Here is a 26,152-nt window from a genome sequence, read left to right on the forward strand (position 1 = left end):
AATTCTTCGTCTTCATCCACAGCGTCAAGAAAATTCACAGAATGCCTTACAAGCTGCAGCAGATACCTCGCTTCTCTGAAGAATGGTGAATAATGAATGGCAAAGTAAGCACTTCCCTACTTCGCCAAATCATGGCTCTTTATGGTGCAGTGGGTACTCTGCAACTGTACCTGTAGCAGTCACCCCAAGAGAGTTTACAACGAGCCTGAGAAAGGCCACTCCTCCAGCTCTGACTGTGCTGTGTGTTCATGCAGGCCTGGAGTTACTTTTTTTTTTATGTTTAAAAGCATATTATATGGGCTTATATGGGCTAATTTTGAGACGTAACATATTTTAGGAGCGTGCGAATATTCCAGTTTCGAATTTGCATCAAGTAATAACTAGCCGAATAATTTGATTTAACTTTTGAATTCATAGCATTCACACTTGCAAATAATTCCAAGTGAACGAATACTAGTATTTCACGGCATGTAGCCCCCTTGCGAAGGTGGTTTCACAGCAGGGGCCACTCTGTCGTTTTATCATCTATTCAGAAGAAATACACACAACCACAAAGCCACACTTCAAGGTTAACTGAGCACCGTGGTTTTACAGCTAAGCTCTACATTGGAAAGGTTTTGTCTCAGTGGACCACAAAATGCCAGGCCCCTAAACCGTCGACAGACGCTCGCACTTAGATGCTCCTCTGCTAGCAGATGCGCACGCTCGTGTTTTCACCTCGGACGCCGAGGAAGGGCATTCGGGGATAGACGGATGAGCCGTCGAATGCATTCGCCGTAGACTCGTGTACAACTGCAATGCCACAACTAAATTTTGACGTCTGGGTAATTTAGGGGCTCTCTAACAATGGAAGGCAAACGGCATATCTTTCTTTGCAATCAGTCATACAGCATAGAGCTCGGTATTCGTTTTGATAAAGAAAACCAAAAAACAAGCATCAAAACCCCGTGACGGATGATAAGGCGCCTGTGAACAATGGGAACACCATTGCACACGTTCCCCGTAAACATTACGTTGCAGCCACTCTGCACTTAACACGAGGGCTTCGAACGATGTGAAACAGCCCTTTCTTCTCCCCGTGTGTGTTTCCTGCTTTCACATACAAAAGGGAGGACCGTCTAGCAAATCATTCAGTTCATTGTAAGACTGCCATGGGTAGACCATGGAAATTAGACACCCGAAGAGCAGCATGAATACAATGTGCGACGAAAGGAACAAATTCGTCTTGCTGAAAATGGTCGCGGAACCAATCACTGTCTATCACAACGACCACAAAGCAATTATCACTACCATTATTCTAAAGGAGTCGCAACCCGCCTGTGGAAAGAGGCATGTGACTAGGTTTGTGGAATGTTCCCTAGCTGTCGTGTATATGTTCCCTCTGTCGTACGATGCGGTTTACATAGGACAGACGGGTAGGTGTATCAATGACCGCCTACGCGAACATTGTTGCAATGTAAAAAACAAGGTTTCCTCAGGCAGTTTCCTGGCTATGCATTGTAAGACGTGTGCATGCACTCCATTGTTTGACCGTTGTGTCGTTTTGGGCCGCAGTCGTAATCAGTTGACACGTGAGATCATCGAGGCGAATTCTATTGCGAAATGTGTGAAGCTGTGTGTGAGTACGCCATCGATAGCCTTATCTGAAAAAGAGATTGATTTTCTTGAGCGTGTGCAGTGAGGTGTAGTTAATGTGATATTTGAGTGAACTGCGCTTTCTGGTCACGTGTGCTGCGCCACATGTTTGATTTTTTGGTCAGATAGCGGCGTCACGTGTGCTGTGAGGTGAGCTATATAATGTGCTGTAGGGTCATGCAATAAACAAAAAGTTGGAAGTTTAGCGCTCATCCTGTTGCCTGTGTTTCCTTCTTCGCTGAAGCCTCTTTTCTTTATGCTCAAACTGAGCTGCGCTATACCAATACGTTGTCATAATGCACCAACTTGCCCATTCTGCAGTACTTGCCCACCACCCCATTAGCATGTACATTGTTAGATTCAGCTCCGCTGGACATTCACGTTCGCAAGGCGGGATGATGGCAAATTTTTAAAAATATTATACGGGCATATAATTATATGGGTTAGGTATGGCAAATTTTGAGACTTAACAAAGTGATTACATGTCGACGCTATGCTGCCTAGATATATTTTTCGGCCTTTCTCAGTGCTACATTATCTCGGCTGTTACCTCTTTTTCCTGCAGTTCATTGTGAAAATCTATAAATAGGGTTCTATTGTAATTGCATTACCATTAAGTGCAACTAATTCGAAATGACAGTAAAGAGCTGCACCGTTTTTGATGATCATGACAACACTATCTTTGTACAATGTTCCCATCAGCAGAAACTTCACCTGCTTTCAAACAAAAGGTGCAGCTGTGCACGATGTTGGACTATACTAGCTGGTTTTGCATGGCTTTTAAGCGTGGAACAGTGCACCAGCACAAAGACCAACAGTGCTTGTGTTGTCTCCTTCCTACCTTGCTGCATTGTGTTTCACTGACTATAAGAAAGCTATAATTTTCGGTGCACTTGCAGTAGTGTTACTGTAGTCATGGAGTGAACCAGAACGAGAACAACATGTTCAATTCAGTGCTATTTTTAGTCTAACATACCTAATCACTGCTCCACTCACCACGAATGCAGTGTCTCAACGACGCGAGGCCACGCTGCCATTAGAGGTCGGTGGTGGCAACACGGTGAAAGGTCGAATTGCCAGCGTGCTGCAGAGTTCCGGCATCTCCACTGTCGCAGCGCACACTTGTCGTCGCAGCCGCAGGTGCTGTTGCTGTGCAGTAGTGGTGGAGGTCAACGTGGATGGTGATCTTGTTCGGGTCCTGGTTGGTGGGAGTAACATCGCCGTTGGCCACTGCTGCCACACTACTGGACGAGTCCTTGTCTGTGGCAGCATCCGTATCCGCACCGTGGTAGGGCACGTAGATGCGCACCGCCTCCCCACTGGCCTCTGGCGACCCCTGCTGGCTCCTGCTCCATGAAGAAAATTACTCCGACTATCAGGCACCGTGTACACCACAAAAAAGCATTCACATAAACAGCCATTTCTAAAATGTATCTCATGCACATTGAGACAGTTCCAATAAGAACTTTGGTGCATATTGATTTAGTTTAAACTTATTTGCATGCGAGCAAGTCGCGAGATGAGATGAGGGTGAGGGGCGATCTAAGCACATTATATCCAGCTCTAAATTACACTATGTACAAATGCCCTGGAGAATTCCTGAGACTCTGCAGGTGTGGTGGGCAGAGGATGTCGCAAGGTACGAAGGATGGATAAACAAGTCGCTGTGTTCAGTGGCTATAAGAAAGCTGCAGTTATTTTCAGTGCACTCATGGCAGTGTTACTGCAGTTATGGAGTGAACCAGTCATGCTTTTTGAAAGATTTAAAACCTTTAAAATACCTGAAAAAGGAAACATTTTCTAAAATGACACTTAATCAACAAAAAACATTTCTTTTCTATGCGTATAACATGCTGTATTTACTCTATTCTAATGTGCACAATGTTTCCAATAAAGCAGGTCCAACAATTATGTGCATGTTTGAATTAAGTATCACACTAAATCTGCATTACCATATCGTCATCGGCACTTCAAGATAGCCACCTCATACATAGTTCGAGCCTGACTGTTCTAGCTTCCTCCAAGTGGCACAGTAGATGTGCTTACATTAGTTTACCACCTGTCTTCCGGTTTTCTGCCTTTGCTCTATCAGCATAGAAGTGATGATTGGTTTGCAATGGTTTTGCATTTAAAAGGAAAACAATCATGCACGTGGAGGCTGAAATCAGGCTGCATCAAAGGCATTCGAGGTTCCCAAAACTTGCCCGCAGGAATGGTGCAAACAGGAGAAGCTTTTGCCAGTGAAGCAACACGAAAAGTCCGTGGTTAGTGTTACAATTATGAGCATATGCCGAGCATTACCGAAATGCAGACCGACTCTGTAGTTGCCCTCAACGGTTATGCCCGAGGAAAAAACGCCAACGACACGAGCTTTGGAACGACCATACACTGCGGATCGCACGTGAAAACTGATCCAGTGTTTATTTCTCAACTTCTGCAGGGTGGCACTACAGGTGCCGTGCAAGGGAAACTGAAAACGAAACTGCACCAGTTAAATTATTTGCGTACCACTTAAAGGGGCCCTGCAACGTTTTTTAAGCATGGTCAGAAAACATTGCCGATCGGTAGTTGAGGCTCCCGAGAACACACGAGCAGCATGTTGCCTCAGTTTCAAAATTATTTTCGTACTCGGCTAGAAATCGCTTACTCCGCTCTAAAAAAATGAAGCCCCAAACACACAGTCCACAGCCATTGGCCGATTTGAGCACAGTGAGCTGCATAGTTACCACAGCCGCTGTGGGATGCCACGATGTGCCTGTGCGGCACTCTGTAGTGTATAGAATTAAACCAGCACACTCGCAATCACACTGAAAGTAAGCTGCATGTTGAAAGAAAAACAAGAAGAGAAAGTGCTGAAGTTCACAATGTGCACTGCTGAATGGACATAGCTTCTTGCCTCCTTCTCATCCTTCTTGCATAGCTTTCAGCGTGCTCGCTGGGACGAAGAAGAGAGAGAGCGGGAGAGAGGAAGCGCTCAAAGCGTTTGAAAAATCCCCAACTCTGCCCGTCCTTAACAGATTCTAAAAATTTTTGCGGCACCCGATTCATGAGACAATAAACTGCTTTAACGAAGCCGTTTGATGGTTACTTCGAAAAGTGTTGCAGGGCCCCTTTAAAGAACAAGGACAAGAAATGAACAGACACAAGTGTAATGGCAAACAACCTAACTACAAATTGTTACAAACTAGCCATGGAAGGATTTCAACAGAACGTAGAAGGGCCGGTTCTCCAAAATAGAATAGCTGCTCACACAATACTTGTAAAAGCAGCTAGCACCACGGCAGCCAACGACGACTGATCTGCCCGGAGTTTGGCCAATGCTATTAGCATTACAAAAAGGGCTAGCACGGAAGAACCTTAAAGTGCGCAGATGCTGGCTATCAAATTTTTTTAAATGAGAGGTTTTTTTCTTTTGTAGGCATTGTATCCACCGCTATGCCCTGTTCGACTACGTCAGAGAGCTGGCAAACCGCAGAGTAAACTGCACCAGCCCAGTACATCAAGCAACTCTGTTTTTTATTAGCCCGCGATGGGTATCTATACAGATGCATGTGTCAGCTGATATGATAATGCGCGTGCCTAGAGCCATCTAGGTTATATAACCATCAGTGCTGAATGCCACACTACCCCCCCTCAAAAACACCCGCTGGGCAAATTAACAACAACTGGGATATCATAAACACTCAATGTTTTTGATAGTCATTAAAAGGGTTGTGAACAAATTTTCCAAGTAATCATCGAATGACCTCAGATTGGAGTTAATTTCCTCACGAAGCGATATCTGCAAGAATTTCTCGAATCCGTCAGGAACGAGAGGAAATACAGGCGTTCGTAGCATGCTTCGAGTGCTTTCTCTCCTCGTCCCTATAGGCACCGGGCGGCCGTCATAAGGCGCCAGCTGCGCCCCTCCCGAAAAGTGCCCCAAGCTGCGGCAGGGACAGCACTGGCATGTGAAGCAGACGACACGGAGAAGGCTCTGCTACTTTCGGCCCGTATTCGAAGAGAAGCGGCGGCATTTATTTTTGAACAATTCGTAGCTGTATGCTGTTGCGTTTGTCGCTCAGAGGCAAAGAGAAGCGGCCACAGCAGTGTTCTTTTTGAACAACGCACGAAGCGTTCGACTGTCGGACATGTGTTCAGACAACGGGGCCCGTCGTCAGGCTTCAGGGAGACTCCTGCACAGCTGTCTGCGGTCGTGGACGCGTTTAATAGTCGCCAAGTCAGCTAGAAAGAATGACACGTGACCCTTTCATGTTCACACCGATGAGCGCCATCGGAACATCAAACGAATCAGCTTCTTTGCGTGGTGCTGTGCTTGTAGGCGTTTGTTTTCGTTCGGAGGCGGACCAGAGGGGGCGCGATGCCTCCTCCTTTTCGGGACTGCAAATGAGGCAGGCCCGATTGGCGACACACTGTAAAACAAACATATTTGCATTTTAACTATCGGACTCGCTGTTCCTCACTGTTGTCTGGAGGGTTACCGGCGAGATGGCGAGTCCCGATAGCGCAAGTGCACCCATGGCACTGTCAGTTATTTTGTGCTGCGGTTTCAACTAGCTGGCGTACGCGTTTTCGTGCGTCTGCTCTAGAGGGTCGCCGCTTGCACGAAGCAGGTCACGTGTGTGGCATCACGGAATATAAAGGCGACAACGAGTGCAAATTGCGTTGCAAGTGCGCCCCACAGATGAAGCTTAACGCGATAAGCTACGATGTGGAGCTAGATGCAAGTAGCACCATTTCTATTTTTTTTAAATACTTTGTTATTCTGTCTACATATTAACATTGTCTCCTAACATTTAAAAAGGATACCCTACGTCTCCTATTCGATTTTTGGCTTTCTTTACGCGACGCTTCGCTGGTTGCACATGTTCCTCCGTTGTGCTTCTTGCACACTCCTGTTCCCGTTTTGTTTTCTTTTTCCCTTCAATGCTTCACCGATCCTAATATTTTAACAGCTGTCTTCAGTCTGTGTATTTCGTGTAGCTTGACGCTACGAGGGCCGTCGCTGGCAGCCGGTGCGCGAGCAAGGCAGTCGGTGACGGCGATTGCAACGGGAACCAATGGAACTGGATGTACTCCCCAGCTTTATCCATGTTTGCATAGCTGTTTGTGCAGCCTACAGTGCCACCTGTCTGCTCGGGCTTGGTTCCCCGAGGCTTTTCGGCAGCGCAGGACACAAGCAGCGAGAGCACAATGAAGCGCAGCCAACATCCAGCCCTGCGTCCCCGCAGCAAGTGCCTGCCCCTTTCCGGCAACCACGTGCCATTAGTTCCACGCTTCCACCGAAAGAGGCGCCACCAGTCCAAACTCGCCTGGTGCCTATAGAGCTGGAAGCTACGCAGGAGGGATGGCACAGGGGAAAGAAGTTACACTGGTACGTGTCACGATCTTGAGCGTGTGTGACGAAACATGATTGCTCTCCCATTGTGATGCCTATGCACGAGTGTGGCTCGCTCTATGATGTCAGCAGACTAAGGAGAACAGCGCTGGCACGCGCATGTTATCTAAACACTGCTCTTGACTTATGTCGACCATTGGTCATTAGCATGCTATCTGCTGTTTGACATCAAACAGCAAGCGCCAGCAGCTGCTCCGAAGAGAGTGAGCACAGTACGAGAAGAGGGCGCCTTAGAAAATGGCAACTTCGCACTCGGCTTCTAAACTCTCTTTGCCACAGATGACCGAGAGACTTGGCTGAGCTGTCCACGGCAGTGTCCGCTATCTGCAGGATGTGTTTTCGCAGCTGTTATCTCGAGATATTGGAGGATGTGTGTTGTCAGCTATCGACAAGATAGAAAGCACATATGCAGTTCACGTGCCCAGAGTAAAAACAAAAATGAAACAAGTTTGCTGTAACCACCGAAGCCTTTGTTGCCAACAGCAGGACTGTGGATGGCGACCGCGCCTTCCCGATGGCCCGTGTTCAACATGGTGCCACTCGTGGTGGTAAAAAAATAGGAATGATGCGTTCTGGCTTTCCTGTTGTTACTGTAGGGTTTGCACAGATGACTATCCAACGGATTTTAGGCAAATGCCTATTTTGTTTCTTGCATTCCTATCGTGCAATTTTGATAAATGAGCATAAATTAGAGATTAAAAAGTGTTTTATAATGCTTTTATAGTGCCTATAAATGCCTATTTTTGGCGTTTGTGCCTAAATGCCTATAAGTGCCTACAAAAGCCCATTTTCAAGATCGGCGCCTATACGCACTATTTAGCCTCTGATTTCACCTTTAAATGCACTTTGGGACTATAGGAAGAGCTAAGTCTTTAGACATGTCCACATGAGTAGCCTGCTTTGCGCGAGTCAGTGTGGGACGGAGACTGTCCATCATTGTTCGCAAGCGTGACACGTACTGTAGAGAATCGGGCAAGACCTCATTCTTGTTTGCTTCTACAAACTGACCTGGGAGGCGAAGGGTTGTTCCGTAGAGCAACTCAGCGCTGGTGCACTTCAAGTCACTTTTGAGTGTTGTGCGCATGCCAAGGAGCACAAGTGGGAGTACTTCGGTCCAACGGGAGGGTTCGCCGTACGCAGTTATGGAAGATTTAAGCTGTCGGTGCATTCGCTCCACCAGTCCGTTAGCTGCTAGATGATAAACTGTTGTGCGGATATGATGTGTGCCAAGGATAGTGAGAAGTTCCTTGAAAAGGGAAGACTCAAATTGGCGTCCACGATCCATTGTGATGATGGATGGTGTTCCGAAGCGTGCAATCCATGTCTGCAGGAATGCCTTTGCGACAGTCTCAGTGGACATATCTCGCATAGGAACGGCTTCTGGCCAGCGAGTGAAGCGGTCGACACGTAAGAATGTAGCAGCAATCTTGGGAAGGTGGCAAGGGACCAACATTGTCAATATGGACCTCTCTGAACCGTGCATCTGGAGAAAGAAATGTTGACAGTGGAGTGGTGTAGGAACAGTTTCGGTTTTGGTTTCACTGCCAACGTCTGGCAACTACGAGCAACCCTGGTGTGCCGCTGGAGGGTGCGGTCAACGTAAACATCGTCTCGAGTTACACGCGGGGTCATGGGGAAAACACCAGACGCTTCCGAAGGACGAGACGCGCTAACAGTTAATCAGTTTAATATAGCCAGGAAATCAATTCCTCTACAGGACTGTTATTCACGTTACCAGGCGACAGTGGCTGTTTGGAACACGAAGGGTGTCATGCTGCTGAGACAGAGGGCGTGGGTTCCATTTGCAGCCACGGTGGCCACATTTCAATGGGGTGAAATGCAAAGGACACCCTTATACCTAAATTTAGGGGCACGCTAAAGAACCCTAAGTGTTCAAAACTTCCGGAGCCCCCCACTTCGGTGTCTCACAATCATATTGTGATTTTGTAACTTAAAACCACAATGATTATATGATATATTATGTTCAAAATATGAGGCATCCCTCCCTTCTGGTTTTTTAATGGTCTGGCTCCTGTGCTGCCCTTCTCAGCCATGCCGAAGAGAGACCCAGGAGTGTGTTGACTTGACAGTGGACACTAGACTCACCGTGCTGGAAAATAAAAGGAGAGGCCGTATTCTGCGAACCGTGCGGGAAAAAGAACAATTGGGGTTCAGCCTAGTCCTCTAGTTCAACTAGCTTCCGGAAAACAACTGCTAGCAGCAGTGAAATGGGACACGACGCCTACCATACACCGCCGCAAAGCTGACATGGAGCGAGCGGTTGGCGAATGCGAAACCATGGAGAGCCATCAGGGGAAAGGAGAGCGAACAGCAAAAGAAATAAAAATGTGATGTGTTCGCGGCTTTTGTTTTGTTTGCAATTTACTTCTTAAGGCAGTGGTTCTCAGCCATGGATGTTTCGGGGTCCCCTTATGGACAGCTTAGTAGTGTTTGCTGTTGGGCTAGTTGGTACGGGGCTAAAGTTGAATTGATGGCGCAAATGCTCAGACAGGGACGAAGAACACGGGACGTGGACAAGCACACACTCGCAACTAAATTTTATTCTTCGAAGAGCTCTGCTTTACAACCCTCAAGCATGCGCACAAGACCAGAGAAAGTAAAATAACGTAATCACTGGGAACACCACTTAATCAAATCCTATCAACCAGAAAGCTATGCTAATTCCGATAAATAGTCACGGAAGGAACACTGCTACAGTGATCACCGAATTTCTGTTATGTGCATAGCCTCGGACAGTTCCCGAGCCACCTTGTCTTTACTCTTTCGCAAAATGCATGCGTTGCCTAGCAATGGTTCACACGTGCATTCCTTACAGTGATACGGCAAGTGAGATCCTGTCCCATTTCTGATAGACAAGGCGTGCTCTGCTGAGCGGTCGTTAATACACCGGCCACTTTGGCCGATGTATACCATGCCGCAGCTCAGCGGAATCTTGTACATAACACCAGCTGAACGTTTCATGAAGCACGTTTGAGAACCACTGTCTTAAGGTGTTCGACGACAGGGGAGAAATTGACCCTATGCGATTAGGCCTGGCCAATATGAGGCATCCCTCCCTCCTCGTCTTTTTGCGGTCTGGCTATCAGCCCCGTGTTGCCCTTCTCAGCCAGGCCGAAAAGAAAGACCCAGGAGTGTGTTTTTACTCGACAGTGGAGACTTGACTCACCATGCTACAGAATGAAAGGAGAGACCGTATTCTGCGAACCTTGCGAAAAAAAGGACAATTGCACAGTTACATTCAACTATTGGCGCCTTTGTGCCATCATCAACAATAAAAATTTTTTTGCTTTCCTGTCATAGATACAGGCAACACATGTCTTTGTTTTGAAATTATTTGCATTTATGTATGTAAAAATTTATTGTGCCTACATTTACAACGTTGGAGGCCTGAAACGTGTTCTGCCTGCCTATTTTTGCGCCTAAAGCTTGCTTTTTTAATGCCTAAAAATCCAGCCTTTCCTGATGACAATGGCAATACAGACTGTGCCGACTTGTTTTGGTTGTCCACGAATGACCTTTTCACTCTTTTGCGCTGCAAATTTTTGGCATTTCGCGCTCGGTGCACTCTATGGATCGTCTGAATTAATCGGGTAGTGGCCAAATATCACCGAATTAACGAGAGTTTGGTGCCATTAAACAATGCATATGCTTACCGTGACCTAAAAATATGTCCTCATTATCAGATTTTGCAAATTAACGAGGGTTGAATTAACAAGCCTTTACCGTCTTACTTCAGCCATGAGTGGGCAACAAAAGTGGAGCTCACTTGTACTCGCTCAAGAAATATATTTTGTGCTTTGTGCTCACTACGACTCGAACTCAGTAAATTTTTTTCTCAACTGGACTCACTCGGGCTCAGACTTGTGGCCCAATCTGAGCCTGAGTAAGTCGACTCACGAGCGAGTTTGCCGACCTATGCTTTCAGCCTTTGCATTTCTACTCTGTCATTACTTAGGGAACACAAGATTTTATGGCTAACAAAGCTATTTCAATTTAATTGTACCTGTTTGTTTTTTAAAATGATAAATCGTCAGCTACCTTTTGCTTTCATCAGCTGTGACTTATAAAAAACAATAACCCTACACGGTTTGTGTCCAAAGGAAGTTTATTGTCACCACAAGTTTGCACCAATCATGGCATAAAATATTTGTCATTTACATATATTTACAAATATTTGCCCTTTCATTGTGGAAATATTTGCCACACAATCTTAAGTCATCATCTAACCTGTATTTACTTTCAGAAAACCACAAATTTTTCCTGCTGTCACCATAAATCCTTCTATCTTTTATGTCCTTGTTCGTTTGTGCCACAGTTATTGTATTTTTATTTTTATTGATGCATTTATTGCTGTTTTTTTATAGTTTAGTGTTTGCTGTAGTTGTCGCTTACTGCTACTTCAATTATGTTTCTTATACCCGTCACACGGCCACCACCGAACTCCGTTAAACTCGATAAATGTAAAAACTCCATTCGGGCGTTCGACGGAGATGGAGTTGCAGCCACGTAACACGGCAATATTACGAGTTTTGGACAGAAGCCGCAAGCACTGCAGCGCCTACATCTGCAAGCAAGATGTCGCGTCTAATGACACTGAAAACATTCTCAATCGTAGGTATAATTATAAAAGCTAAAATTTATATTTAAAGAAAAGCGGCGCACAAAAAAAGACGGAGACAAAGAAGAGAACCACACACAGCGCTGTGGGGGTGGTGTACCGCATTCCTTTGTCTTGTGGCCTTCATTATGTCGGACAGACGGGCCGCTGTGTCAATAAAAGGTTGCGGGAGCACTATCTCTCTTTGCATAACGGCTCGCCTTCCCATTTGGCATCGCATTGTGCCACGTGTGGGTGCACACCTGTTCTGTCTAACACAGTTATTATTTTTAAGCACCACGATCAATTCACCCGTGAGGTTTCTGAAGCCTATCATATTAACAAGTCACGTGATGCTTGTGTAAGCCAGACCTCGGTTACATTGCACAAAAAAGAGTTTACTTTTATTGATGAGCGTATCACCTAATCACGTTGTACCTCACTTGTCATGCGCGGTTTTTACCTTTTAAATTCTTGTTCCTCTGAATAAACTTTCAGTTGTGAGAGCAGCGCTGTGTGTGGTTCTCTTCTTTGTCTCCGTCTTTTTTTGTGCGCCGCTTTTCTTTAAATATGAATATACACCAACTCGCCCAACTTTCTATTCTGTTACAAGCTATAATTTATTCAAAACAAAATTGAAAAAAACATGTATTAGTTTTCATCTGAGAAACATGTACCTGAAAGCATTCTGGCAGTAATGTTGACAGGAGTGCTCGCAACACTGTGTTTTAGTACACGTTTTCTCTATGTGCACGGATTGTCAAACACACTGCAAGTTGTCACAGACTTCTTTGAAGTTGCGCTAGATCGCGTTGCCCTTTCACCATCGGATGAGCACAGGTCTCACGCATAACAGTTCACACGTGCTGCATGCAGGACTGCCGGGGTCAATGAAAAAGGAAGAAAGCACGTCAGTCTCTGCTACGACTCTTGGCAATATTGAAGTAGAATAAAAGGCACTGCAATAAGAAGGGAACGAGATGTACAGACGTTACGGTTGCCCCCTGTCCGGTTTTAGACCGGCCCGGCCGTTTCTTAGATAGCAGGCCGCTTGCCGGTCCGCACCTAAGACCAACCATCATTGGCAGTTTTTTTTTCCATAATATCGCAATTATTTGTTTTATAAGCGTCAGTTCAACAACTATGACGGTAATATTTATCGTCAAGCACAAAAACACTTATGCTATTAGCAGGGGTGCAACAGCCGAAATAGGATTTGGAGCAATTTTCGGAGCAGCAAAATGTTGCTTTTGGAGCACAAAAATCCAAATTTGGAGCAGTATAACAAAGAAGGCTTACTTTTAGAAAAGAAAATACGTAAAAACCATTCAACATCAGCTAATTCGTGCAGAGTGCACGTGAACACTGCTATTTCAATAGAAGCAGTGTGTTGAGCCACCCCACAGTGCGAACAATGACTAAGTCCACATTAGCATTTGCAGGACCTGTCAAATAATTCGACAGGCACTGGAAATGCTAATGGGGACCTGCGAACCTGGCAACCTGGAAATTTGGGAGATTCGTAAAGCAGGAGCAAGTGGGGGTAGCGAAAAAAGAAAACTGGCATAAGCTCTTGTCTATTGTTTCTCAAGGCCGCAGAAACGCCATACACAGCAGCTCCAAATGATTGCCAATAATTTTTTAGACATCAGCGATCATACTAGTACTCGTCATTACACGACGCGTGCACAAATGAGTAATTAAGGAACAAAATGTGCTGTGTCTCTGACAGCTATTACTAATAGTCCCTTCTAAATCTCAGTATGCTTTTCTGCAGCACAGCAGTGTAATGCGGCAAAAGTGGCTTAAAAAGCGTTCTGCAGGCAATAAAACAAGCATCAGGAAATTCGAGAACTACTGTCCTTTTCCATTGCGATAGCAACTATATGGACACTCTCGACGAGTTATTGCTGTCATAACCCGTATAATGTCCAAACTGATAACAAACCCCTGTGCATCACGGGCGTAGCCAGGGGGGGTTGGGGGGTTGAAATCCCCCCCGAAATTTTTCGATTTTGCATGTGTATATATACACGTACACATACAAATGCATGCACGAACATAAAAAAAGGATGGTTGAACCCCCTACGAAAAACATTTCTGGCTACGCCACTGCTGTGCACAGTATGTTCTACCGTGGGTAAAAGCGCGCGAGTGCGTGCGAGGAACGTGGCTGAAGCAGATATCAAACGAGCCAGCCCATCTCCCATCGCTCGGAGGGTGCATGCTATAACACCACTTCGCTCACGAAGCCTGCCATCAAAGAGCACCCCGCCCGTCTTGAACGAGCATGAAAAGACGCGAGGGGGCGGGGGGGGGCTCCCGCTCGAGCAGCAACTTTTGAACTTTGATTCTAAGGGCGCGGTCGCAATCGGTGGCGCGCGCGCTATCTCGGCAGCCATTAGTGGGCGGCTTGTATATCATTCTACGTGCTGCGCCCTCAATGCGAAGACACTGTGCAGTAAGAGCATCTTTCCCTAGAAACGCTGTATTCTCTTACACCAACGTTTTGTAGAGTTACGCGAGATCGGATACAAGAGAGTTGGCTGCCAGCTTCACTTCGTATAGCATTACAATTTGTTGCTATCGCATTCATTGCTTCGTCCTTCCAGTGAAGCCGACTTTTAAAGACGATAGTCTTTCTTGGGGAACTTAACCGCAGAAATTTTGGTCTGTCTTTCTGTCTTTCTGTTTGTCGGCACGTCCCTCGATTCAGCCACTCGGCCAAAGTTGAACCACTTGCCCAAGGGCCAGCCGTCTTGAACTGGTATGGCTGTTCATACTTGTGAACGTTGTCGATCAAAAAGTAAATATCATTCATATCTGAGGTGCAACATCACTAGGTAAGTATTAGGTGGCGTGTTCCTTTAATAGAAAATGCATACATACGTAATTTTAAGGACCCTAGTTTCTTAAGCTGCGCTGAAAATGCATAAGAATGGAAGCTTGAGCGAGTTGGTATGCGTTCATCTTTGTTGAAACAGCGCTCACTAGACGACGACGAAGTAAAAGAAGGCACAGGACAGGCGCTGCCTGTCGTGTGCCTTCTTTTACTTCGTCGTCGTCTAGTGAGCGCTGTTTCAACAAAGCTGAAAATGCGACTGCGCTGAAATTTGCCTTCCTCTGTGCCCTTCGCACGAGCTCATTGTTGTGTTTCGGTTTCGGTTCTGTATTGCACTGTACGAATGCCATGGGTTGGTGTTGAAAAACTTTAGTTTTGAGAAGGCCAAGAAGGTGAAAAAAAATATTTAAAAAATGAAAAAGCAGCGTTGTGGGCGGCCTTCAGGCTGCCGGTTGTGGGCGCCGCTCTGGCGTTCCTGTTTTACCCAGGCGACGTGTAAATAAAAGAGTGTGTGGAGAGTACTCGTTGAGTGCGGACGTTTCTCTGCTTCAGCGCTTCGCGCCAAACCGCGTTTTCGGGCTGGCTGGCGTCCCCGCCGGTCGCGTTGGTCACCGCCGGTCTTCGCCTGCTGCTGCGCCGGGACTACCAGCACGCAACACAGCACTCATGTTTCCCGACGTATTGCCCGATGGCGTCCATATCTCACACAGCGCCTCTTCTATCGTCTTTACACGACATTTGCAGCGAAGCACGCAGATACGCGGCCAATTTTTTTTAAATTAATATTTGGGGTTTAACGTCCCAAAACCACGATATGATTATGAGAGATGCCGTCGTGGAGGGCTCGCTCTGAAAATTTAGACCACCTGGGGTTCTTTCACGTGCACCTAAATCTAAGTACACGGGCCTCAACATTTTCGCCTCCATCGAAAATGCAGCCGTCGCGGCCGGGATTCGATCCCGCGACCTTTGGGTCAGCAGTCGAGCACCATAACCACTAGACCACCGTGGCGGGGCAGCTGACTTTTTTTCTTTTCTTTCGCGGGGGGTTAGGGTTAGTGTCTGCACGTCTGTATTGGATGACGATGCCCACACTGCAGATGACCAACGTGGCCTCCATTTGTCACTCAAATTTGCGCAACTGAGAAAATTTTAAGCTGGTCGGGCATTTTGGCGCAGCGTGGCACAATTTTAACAAATTTCACGGTTCTGGCTCAGCTTGGCTCAAAAATAAGGAATTGTACCAAATTGCCGCAATTGGCGCAGCTGTTGCATCCCTGTATTAGTCAGCCCCTTTTAAGGATCCTTTCAAGTGTAGCGTTCATTGAAACAGAGCATATTATTGCATATGTATTTATTGTGACATCGCAGTTGACACGCCTTTAATAAGCCTACGAGACTTGGCGAACCGAACACATCTGAGGCACAGAACAATCTCAAGATATGTCCCCCCAAGAGAAGATGATGAAGAACACCATGTGATGATGATAATGTACAGATGATGAAGTGCCTGATAAATGCCCACACTAATTTCCCCCGCGTGCAAGCAGCCATCCTGGCCGGAGCTGAAAGGTAGGAGAACGCCTTGTAAAAGGCTTCATACGAGATACATGCACAATCTCAGTACCGCGACGGTGCCGGTCAGTTGGAGCAATAACAGGTTCAACGCGATAATTAACGGGAGAGGTCTGCTCCAAGACTGTGTATGGGCCAAGAAACCGAAATTGAAATTTGTCGCACAAGCCAGGAGTGCGAACTGGTGTCCGGAGTAGCACCTCGTCGCCGGGGTGGAAGAACACAGCACTGTGAGATGTGTCATGGAGACTCTTGCGGTGCTGTTGTCTTGCCTCAGTGTTCACTCGGGTGAGCTGGCGACAGTGGAGGATGTGGGACACATATTGTTCACAGGAAGATGCAGATGGAGTCACAGGGGCGGACAAGAAAGAGACGTCAAGAAGGGAAGCTGGCGATCGGCCATAGACAAGGTAGAATGGCGAGTAGCCAATTGTGCGTTGTACGGCGGTATTATATGCAAAAGTTACAAGTGGCAAAATTGCGTCCCAGTTTGTGTGGTATGGCTCAATGTACATGGCTATCATGTCGGAGAGTGTGCGATGACATCGCTCAGTTAGCCCGTTGGTTTGGGGGTGATAGCTGGAGGTTGTCTTGTGGGTGGTACCAGAGGCTTTGAGATATTCCTCAACAATTTGTGAAAGGAAGGCTTTTCTATGGTCGCTCAGAATGACACGAGAAGTACCGTGACGCAGGATTAAGGCTTTAAGCACAAGTGTAGCCACTTCAGAAGCTGGCGCCGAAGTCACGCAGGTTGTTTCGGCGTAACGTGTCAAGTGGTCGACAGCTGTCACTATCCAGCGATGACCAGTGCGAGTCGTGGGAAGAGGACCATACAGATCAATGCCAACGACTTCGAATGGTGCCGACAGACACAGAAGTGGTTGCAGCTTGCCCCTTTGAGGTGATGTCGGGAGCTTTCTGCGCTGACAAAGGTTGCAGGCAGTGATGTACTTCGCTACACTGGTGGATAGGCCACGCCAATAGAAGCGACCTTTAATGCGGTCGTACGTTTTCTGGAAACCAAGGTGACCAGCAGTCATGTCGTCTTGACAGGCCTTAAGAATATCAGCGCGAAGAGAGCGAGGCAGAACGGGCACCCAGCGTTGCCCTTCTGGGTGATAGATATGACGGTAAAGGACGTGGTTATCGAGCTTGAACTGCGTCAGCTGTCGACGAAGGCGGGCATTAGGCGGCCGCGAATTTCCCTGAAGGCGGTCTATGATGCGTCGACAGTAAGAGTCGGCGAGTTGATGAGATATCATCGAGCCGTGGTCGTCAGGAAAAATCTGGTCAAGAGCGGCCAAGGAAGAGACATACGTGGAAGGACCATCGGAGCATTCATCGCTGAAGTTAGTAGCAGAACCAGTGCACGGTGCTGTAGGAAGTGGGCAGCGAGAAAACGCATCTGCGTCCTGGTGCTTTTTACCACACTTGTAGATAATAGTGAAATGGTATTCTTGCAGACGTATAATCCAGCGACCAGGGCGTCCTGATAAGTTCTTGAGTGTTGAAAGCGAACATAGAGCATGGTGGTCTGTAACGATGGTAAAATGACGGCCATGTAGATAAGGTCGAAACTTCTGCACCGACCAAACGACAGCTAGGCACTCTTGCTCAGTGATGGTGTAATTCTTCTCAGCATTGGTCAGTACGCGGCTTGCATACGCGACGACCCTCTCACGTTATGACTGATCTCACTGCAGGAGAATACCACCGATGCCGTGACCACTAGCGTCAGTATGCAGGAGTGTGGGTGCTGTTTCATCAAAATGGCGAAGTACTGGTTCGGACGTGAGGGCGTTTTTCAGATGGCTAAACGCCGATTCACATTCGGGAGACCAGTCAAAGGGAACACCAGAACCGAGTAATTTGTGCAAAGGTGCCACTATTGAAGCAAAGTCTCGTATGAATCGGCGGAAGTAGGAAGCAAGGCCAAGGAAACTGCATAAATCTTTGCTCCTTTCGGGACGAGGGAAGTGAAGAACCGCCGAAACCTTATCGGGATCAGGACAAATGCCATCCTTACTCACAATGTGGCCTAAGACCTTGATTGTCTTGCTGGCAAAATGACACTTTTTCATGTACAGCTGAAGGCCAGCGTTAGCAAGGCATGTCAGCACTTCCTCCAAACGTTGTAGGTGTTGAGAGAACGTTGACGAGAAAACAACATCGTCCAAATAGCACAGGCAAGTCTTCCACTTGAGGCCACACAGAACGGTTTCGATCATGTGCTCGAATGTTGCGGGAGCATTGCAGAGGCCGAAGGGCATTACACTGAACTCGAAAAGCCCATCTGGGGTCGAAAACGCTGTTTTTTCTTTATTGTCCTCTTGCATCGGTATCTGCCAGTATCCCGAACGTAGATCGAGACTCGAGAAGTACTCGGCCCCTCATAGCGAATCCAATGCATCGTCTATACGTGGCATGGGGTATATGTCCTTGCGCGTGATCTTATTTAGCGCCTGGTAATTCACGCAGTAATCTACGCCAAGTCTCGAAGGCTTATTAAAGGTGTGTCAACTGCGACTTCACAAGTGGTGGAGGGTGCTCATCGGTTCCCTGTCCTCTACTCGCCCGCTTTACCTCCTGGAGCTTCGTTCAGGTCGCCGTTTGTGCCAGTTGTCCACCAGCATGCCGGAGGACGAACCCTCAGGCACTTCTTCATCTACCTCTGCTGCTACGGCTGCCGCGGCTTCTCCACCTTGGATCGTCAGCGGACCCCATCGCGATCCCCATCTATTCGCTCGACTTCGCAATGAAGATGTGGAGGATTGGCTCGACCAATACGACATCGTGAGTGCTGCGAACCATTGGGACGATCCGCACAAGCTCCGCCACGTCTCCTTCTACCTCACAGGCGTGGCGAAGAGTTGGTTTTTCAACTATCAGATCGACTTTCCCGACTGGAGCACTTTCAAAGAGCGTCTCCGCCAAGTGTTTGGTACTCCAGCGGTTCGATCCGCCCTTGCGAAGAGAACACTGGACACTCGCAAACAAGAACTGGGCGAGTCTTATACCTCGCATATAGAGGATGTCCTTTCTCTTTGTCGTCGCGTCAACGCTTCCATGGTAGAATCAGACAAACTGTGTCATCTCCTGAAAGGCATCGCGACTGTCGCGTTCAATGCTTTGGCAATAAAGGACCCGGCTACCGTCGCTGATATTGTAGCTACGTGCCAGCGCCTGGACGAGCTCTAATCCGCACGGTTGCAGCCGGACACCCCTCATAACCCTACTGCCGATCCCTCGTTGCGCGCGGTGGTCCGCGCCATCATACGAGAAGAACGGCAGTTGCTCGGCTTTTCAACCGGTGGGGTCCCTTCTCCCGCCTCCAGTACCAGTTTGCGTGACGTTGCTAAGGAAGAGTTGGCAGCTATGACTACTGCTGCGTATACAGACCCTCTCGTCCCTAGGCCACAACCAACATACGCGCAAGTCGCCGCAGTTACCCCGGCCACCGTTCCATCGATGCCACCGAAGCAGACGCCAGCACACCTGGCTTCAATATCCCCCAGCGCACATAACCAGCCCTACTATCCACCACGGCGCCCAACGCGACCTACCTGCTACTACTGCGGCTATCGTGGACACAACGCACGCTTCTGTCGCAAGCGTCAGCAAGACGAGTGTCGCGGGTTTGACACGAACGAGACGACTTTTCCACTGGGTCCACTTTCCAGCGCTGAACTTCTGCTACGCTTCCCGGCCGCTCTCCCTCTCCACCTGCAACGTTCGACACGGCTCCGAGCTACCGTTCTGCCAGGCGCCGCTCGCCGACACCCCTTCGTCGCTCGACGTCACTTCTTTGACCAGCCTCTCAGTTCGCCAACCGTCGTCCGGAAAACTAAATTAAGGAAAGGCTGCATCTAGCGAAATGAGAGAAATTCCTCCAGCTCATTCCCATAATACGATATCTGTTTTGGTAGAAGGCACAGAAGTGGAAGCATTAATAGACACTGGTGCTACTTGAACTGGTATAGCGCATTACGAGGAAGAAGAAACGGCCGAGCAGACCGACACAAGAGGACAGAGCGCTAACTTCCAACTGAGCTTTATCGTGAAAATTGCGCAAGCATACAAAAAACACCCTAAGTTAAGCGAAGCATCACAAATCTGTGGGATGACGTGAGGCGTTCACTTTCCCACATATTTTATTGCTGCTTGCTCTCCGATGTACAACCACACAGCCGCTGTCGTTCTTGCGGGCGTCTCCTCACGTGCTAGGCTCGAACGTGCGGAGCAGCTGAAGCGCAATGTCGTCGACTTCTCTCGCGTTGACGGCTCGCCATAGGGCCCCCCCTCTAGCGAGGTAGCCAGTGCGCGAAGGAGCGATCCTTATGAGTAGCTGGTAGTTGCTACTGTTGCGAAGCGCGTTCGTCTGGTGTTGGAGGATGGCTTGTCGTCTGCGAGGACGGCATCGGTGTCGAGGAAGGCCGGCTTAATGCGGTCAATGGAGACACTGTCCTCGCGTCCATTAAGCAGCAGGACAAAATGCTTGGGGCAACGCTTGATGATTCTAAAGGGTCCGTCGTAAGGCGGTTGTAGTGGTGGTCTGATAGCATCGTGCCATACGAAGACGTGTGTGCAATCCCGCAGAGCATGACTGACGAAACTTGGGCGTGAGTGTTGACGTGGTGGGATAGGAGACACGTCTTTCATGGCGTTCCTGAGGCGACTGGCATAATCAGCAACGTCCATTGGTGGTACCGGACACACGTCGAAAAACTGGCCAGGAAGCCTTAAGGTCGTGCCAAAAACGAGCTCAGCTGAGGAGCAGGACGCGTCCGTGCGTATCGTGCTGCGGAGGGCGAGGAGGACGAGTGGCTTGAGTCCATGAGCGAGGCTTTGAGTTGGCGGTGAAACCGCTCAACCATGCCATTCGACATAGGGTGGTAGGCTGTCGTCTTGATGTGGTTGACACCAAGCATGCGGGACAAAGTCCGGAAGAGCGCGGAGTCAAATTGACGACCTCAATCCGTTGTGATGGTCTTGGGAACTCCGTAGCGTCTTATCCACACGGTGATGAGTCCATGGGCAACTGACTCTGTGGTGATGTTGGTGAGCGGTAGTGCCTCAGGCCACCGCGTGAACTGGTCTACGCAGGTTAATATATACCGGCTGTTTTCCGATGGGGGCAAAGGGCCTACGAGGTCCAGGTGCACGTGACTGAACCGTGAGTCAGGAGGTGTGAAGGTACCCAGTGGGCTGACTGTGTGACGCTGGACTTTGGTTTGATGGCACTTGAGACAAGCACGTGTCCAGCGGCGGACGTCGATGTTCATACGTGGCCATAGATATCGCGATGTGATGAGGCGTTGAGTCGCTCGTATGCCGGGGTGCAACAAGGAATGCAAGGCATCAAAGACACTGCGGCGAAATGGCGCTGGAACGTACGGGCGAGGACAACCGGTAGACGTGTCACAAACGAGGGGAATCACGCAGCCTGGAAGTTGGACATCTTCGAACTTGAGGGAGTTCCCTTGGCGTCGGAGAACCTGAAGTTCGCTGTCCTCCTTTTGTGCAGTAGCCATGGCTGCAAAGTCGACTGGCGGGCGCTCATCCATCGTTGCGTTGATTTCTACGCGGGATAGTGCGTCAGCCACGGGGTTGTCTTTGCCACTGATGTGCCGAAGATCGCTCGTGAACTCCAATAGGTAGGCAAGCTGGTGGATATCACGTGGAGTGTGGGCAGAGTTGGTAGCGGTCGAGGTAGACGTGAGCGGCTTGTGGTCGGTGAGGATATGGAATTGCCGACCTTCGAGGACGTGACGAAAATGCTTGACAGCCAAATAGGCCGCGAGTATTTCGCGATCGAACGTGCTGTAACGGGACTCGGTCTGTGAGAGTTTCCTAGAGAAGAAAGCGACCGGCTGCCAAACTCCGTCGACCAACTGCTGCAGGACTGCTCCGATGGCGACGTCGGAGGCGTCCACGGTGAGTGACGTGATGGCGTCGCTCTTTGGATGCGCGAGGAGCATTGCGTTAGCCAGAGCTTCCTTGATGGAACTGAAAGCTGTCTCAGCGTCGTCTGTCCAGGAGATGGAAGCGTTCGGCTTCGTTTGACCGGACAGAAGTGCATGTAGCGGTTGCAAGATGGCCGCGCAGTGTGGAATAAACCGACGGTAATAGTTGGCAAGCCCGAGGAATTCACGCAGCTTCTTCGTAGTTGTTGGCCGTGGAAACTGCAATATTGCTTCCACGCGCGCCGTCGGTGGAGAGATCCCACGAGAATCCACGCGATGGCCAAGGAAGTCCAGTGAGGAAACTCCGAACTCGCTCTTCGATCCGTTGACGACAAGTCCATATTTCCGGAGCCGCGTGAAAACCTGACGCAGGTGAAGTTCGTGATCTTCTGCTGAAGTGCTGACGCTCTTTCCTTTCGCCTACTTTCCTCGGTGGTGTGCGTCGTCGAATTTTCTTGTAACATGCACCAACTAGCCCAACAACAAGTTTTACTTGACGCTCTTTCCTTTCGCCTACTTTCCTCGGTGGTGTGCGTCGTCGAATTTTCTTGTAACATGCACCAACTAGCCCAACAACAAGTTTCACTGAAGTGCTGAAGACGAGGATGTCGTCGATGTACGCGAAGCAGCAGGTCAAACCACGAAGAACCTGGTCCACGAACCGTTGAAAGGTTTGTGCTGCGTTTCGTAGACCGAAGGGCATCCGTATGTATTCAAACATGCCAAAAGGTGTTATTATGGCAGTCTTCGGTACGTCGGAAGGCTCGACAGGTATTTGGTGGTATGCCTTCACTAGGTCGATTTTGCTGAATACGGTGGAACCGTGCAGCAATGCCGTGAAATCCTGGATGTGCGGTATCGGATAGCGGTCCGGTACCGTCACTTTGTTGAGGGCGCGATAGTCACCGCACGGTCTCCAGTCACCTGAGGGTTTGGGGACCATGTGTAGCGGTGATGACCAGGCACCGGAAGAGGGGCGGACGTATCCGAGGTCAAGCATGTGCTCGAATTCTTGTCGTGCAATCTTGTAACAGTCAGGTGCGAGACGACGAGCACGTGCAAACACCGGTGCTCCTACTGCCACAATGTGATGAGTGACATTGTGGCGCACTGGGTCTTCAAGAGATGGAGCACGGAAGAGATCGGAAAATTCTTCCAGAAGCGTTGACCACGGCGGAGAGACTTTGGCATGAGCTTGCACGAGATGTAAGGGTGGTAAACTCGATGTCACGCCTTGAACTGTTAGGTGGGTCTCAGAAACCACGAGGCGGCTATGTCATAGGTCCACCACAAGCTTAAAATGCCAAAGAAAATCCGCACCGATAATTGGTACACGCACGTCGGCGATTAAGAAAATCCAACGAAACGTGCGTCTCAAGCCGATGTCAAGCGTAACAGACCTCTGTCCGTAGGTCCGTATGGTGGAACCATTAACAGCAGCAACAGGCGGCGTGGTCTGGCGTCGCCGACGGTCCTCCAGCGTAGGAGGAACAACACACACTTCGGCACCTGTGTCGATGAGGTACCGAACTTTGGTGACGCAGTCCGTGACGTGGAATAGGCGGCTGTATGTCGAGCCTGCAACACTGGCCGCCGTCAGTGTGTGGCCCGTGCGTTTCCCGCAAACTGGCATGGCTGATGGCACTGACGAGCGCATGCCCCGTATCGGTGGTGGTACCAGCAGACGCTGCGAGGCAGACTTGGCGATCTATCGCGGCTTTGGCGTCGTTGTCGTGACGTATTGCGTCGGTGGTCTGCTTTCAGCAAGCTCAGTTCAGCGGCCAGCTGGTCCATATTGCGGTTGAGCTCCTCGTTAGCTTGAAGGAGGCGGTCTAAGCGGTCATCGCGGACCGGCGCAAGGTGGGAAGAATCACGTCTCTCGATTGCAGATATGGACGGGGCACCGACATCCATAATCTTGTCGGCCATCTGTGCCAGTGAGTCGAGAGTTTCCGTGGAGGACACACTCAAAATCATCCGCACCTGCTGCGGCAGTCGCTGTAGGAAGAGCTCTCGTAGGATGGATGCGTCCAACGCAGCAGGGTTGTCCCCGATGAGGTGTCGCATGCGACGCAGAAGCTCCGTAGGTTTGCGGTCACCAAGTTCCTCCGCGGTGAGCAGCTGCTGCAGCCTACGCTGTTCCGACTCGGTTGTCCGGCGGATGAGCTCTGCTTTAAGAGTGCCGTAGGGGTTGTCAGGAGGCGGAGAGCGCAGAATGTCTCTTATGATGGCGATGACAGCAGGTGGTAAAGCGCCGATGACAAAGTCGTACCTCGCTGATTGCGATGTTACCCGGTGTCGTCGGAAGAGTGGCTCGACGCTCAGAAACCAGAGTTTCGAGTCTGCCTGCCAAAACTCCGGTATCTTGAGAGTAGCGACGACAGGGTCGGGTACCATGGGATTTGGCATTGCGTCACTGTTGGGTGTGGTGTTCATGGTCAGTCGGAATGTACATTGCTGAAGTCCTTACTGTAGTCACCGAAGAAACGGGGATGGCCGTGACGCTCAGTGCGTTGGCGAAGGGACGAGCAGGAGGCGCGTTGCCGTTCGATGTCCGGGCCACCACTTGTGGGATGACGTGAGGCGTTCACTTTCCCACATATTTTATTGCTGCTTGCTCTCCGATGTACAACCACAGCCGCTGTCGTTCTTGCGGGCGTCTCCTTCTCACGCGCTAGGCTCGAACGTGCGGAGCAGCTGAAGCGCAACGTCGTCGTCTTCTCTCGCGTTGACGGCTCGCCATAAATCTTTGTCTCATCAACCCCCTTAGGAAATCATGTCATCTTGTCATGCAGCGCAGCTTTGCAGCTCAAGCTGAAAGGCTTTTGAGTGCCGGGTACCCAGCTATCCTACTGGCATCTATATAGCTGAAAAGCTCTTAAAACAGATAAAAAAGACTGCAACTCCGCGGATCAGCTGGAATCGAACGACCGAAAAAGACCCGTAGTTTTACCCTACCTGCATGACATTTTCCACCGACTAAAAAAAGATAGGGAGAAGGTCAGTGTGAAAGTGGTGTTTTCGGTGCCGGATAAGTTATAGCGGCTTTGCAAAGCAGTCAATCCCCTCAAATCATGCGCCACTGTTTGCTCAACCAAGTACAAAACTCGGTTTGTGCCGTGTGAAGTGGGGATTGTTTATTCGATACCACTCTCATGTGGTAAGAGGTATATCGGCCAAACGGGGCGCTGCCTTAATGAAAGGCTAAAAGTGCACCATTATAATGTTCACAAAACAATTCAGGGCCACATTGGAATTCACTGCCGCGATTGTGGATGCTCCCCTATGTTTGATCAATGTGAAGTAGTAAGAAAGCACCCGTCGCAAATACCTCGAGAGATTATTGAAGCACATTGTATAGCAAGAGCTGGCATCAGGTGTATCAGCGCCTCTTCGTTGGCTTTATCTGAACATGAAGTGGCCTTCCTTAATCAGGGAAACCGCCTATGAATCTGTGGCATGTGATGGTGCGATGGAGTGTCTAATCTTGGCGTTGCGTTAGGGTGTTTTTTGTATGCTTGCGCAAGTCTACATATTTGATGCATTTTCACAATAAAGCTCAGTTGAAAGTTAGCACTCTGTCCTCTTGTGTCGGTCTGCTCGACCGTTTCTTCTTCCTCGTAATGCGCTATACCAGTTCAAGTACAACGAACCAACTCCCCCAATCTTCAACACTTGTGCACTGGTGCTAGTTTGTCAGTTATTCACGGTGGTTTGTGTTCGCGTCTTCGGAAAGTTACTACTCCCTGCGATGGACCTACGCTGCTCGCTGCTCGAGGGCACGCCATTCAATCTTCCGCCATGTGCACTGTTCGTGTCTACATTGATGGAGTTCTGCATTATATACAATTCACAGTGCTTAGTTCGTGTACCCAGCACCTACACCACTTGTGACGTTGCAGTTGACACGCCTTGGATAAGCCTTCGAGACATGGCGAACCGAACACATCTGAGGCACAGAACTATCTCCAGATATGTCCCCACAAGCGAAGATGATGAAGAACACCATGTGATGATGATAATGTACAGATGATGAAGAAGTGCCTGATAAATGCCCACAGTATATAGGAATATCCTATATTTCTGTGGCATTAACATTCGTTGGTGTCTACAATGTCACT

At 48.8% G+C, this 26,152-nt stretch overlaps 1 protein-coding gene across 2 annotated transcripts in view; it reads right to left on the reverse strand.

The window, feature by feature from the left end:
• LOC119402461 (USP6 N-terminal-like protein) overlaps nt 1–26,152 on the reverse strand; it is a 234,042-nt gene that overhangs the window by 12,676 nt on the left and 195,214 nt on the right. Inside the window, exon 15 of one of the 2 annotated variants that reach the window (XM_037669618.2) lies at nt 2,632–2,981. In XM_037669618.2, coding sequence (XP_037525546.1) covers nt 2,672–2,981 — 310 coding nt within the window. In that variant the 3' untranslated portion in view covers nt 2,632–2,671. Of the gene's footprint in view, nt 1–2,631; nt 2,982–26,152 lie in introns of those variants that run through there. The other variant, XM_049418653.1, reaches the window with a different exon arrangement.

The sequence above is a fragment of the Rhipicephalus sanguineus genome, chromosome 8 (assembly GCF_013339695.2).
Source record: "Rhipicephalus sanguineus isolate Rsan-2018 chromosome 8, BIME_Rsan_1.4, whole genome shotgun sequence".
Classification (NCBI taxonomy): Eukaryota; Metazoa; Arthropoda; class Arachnida; order Ixodida; family Ixodidae; genus Rhipicephalus; species Rhipicephalus sanguineus.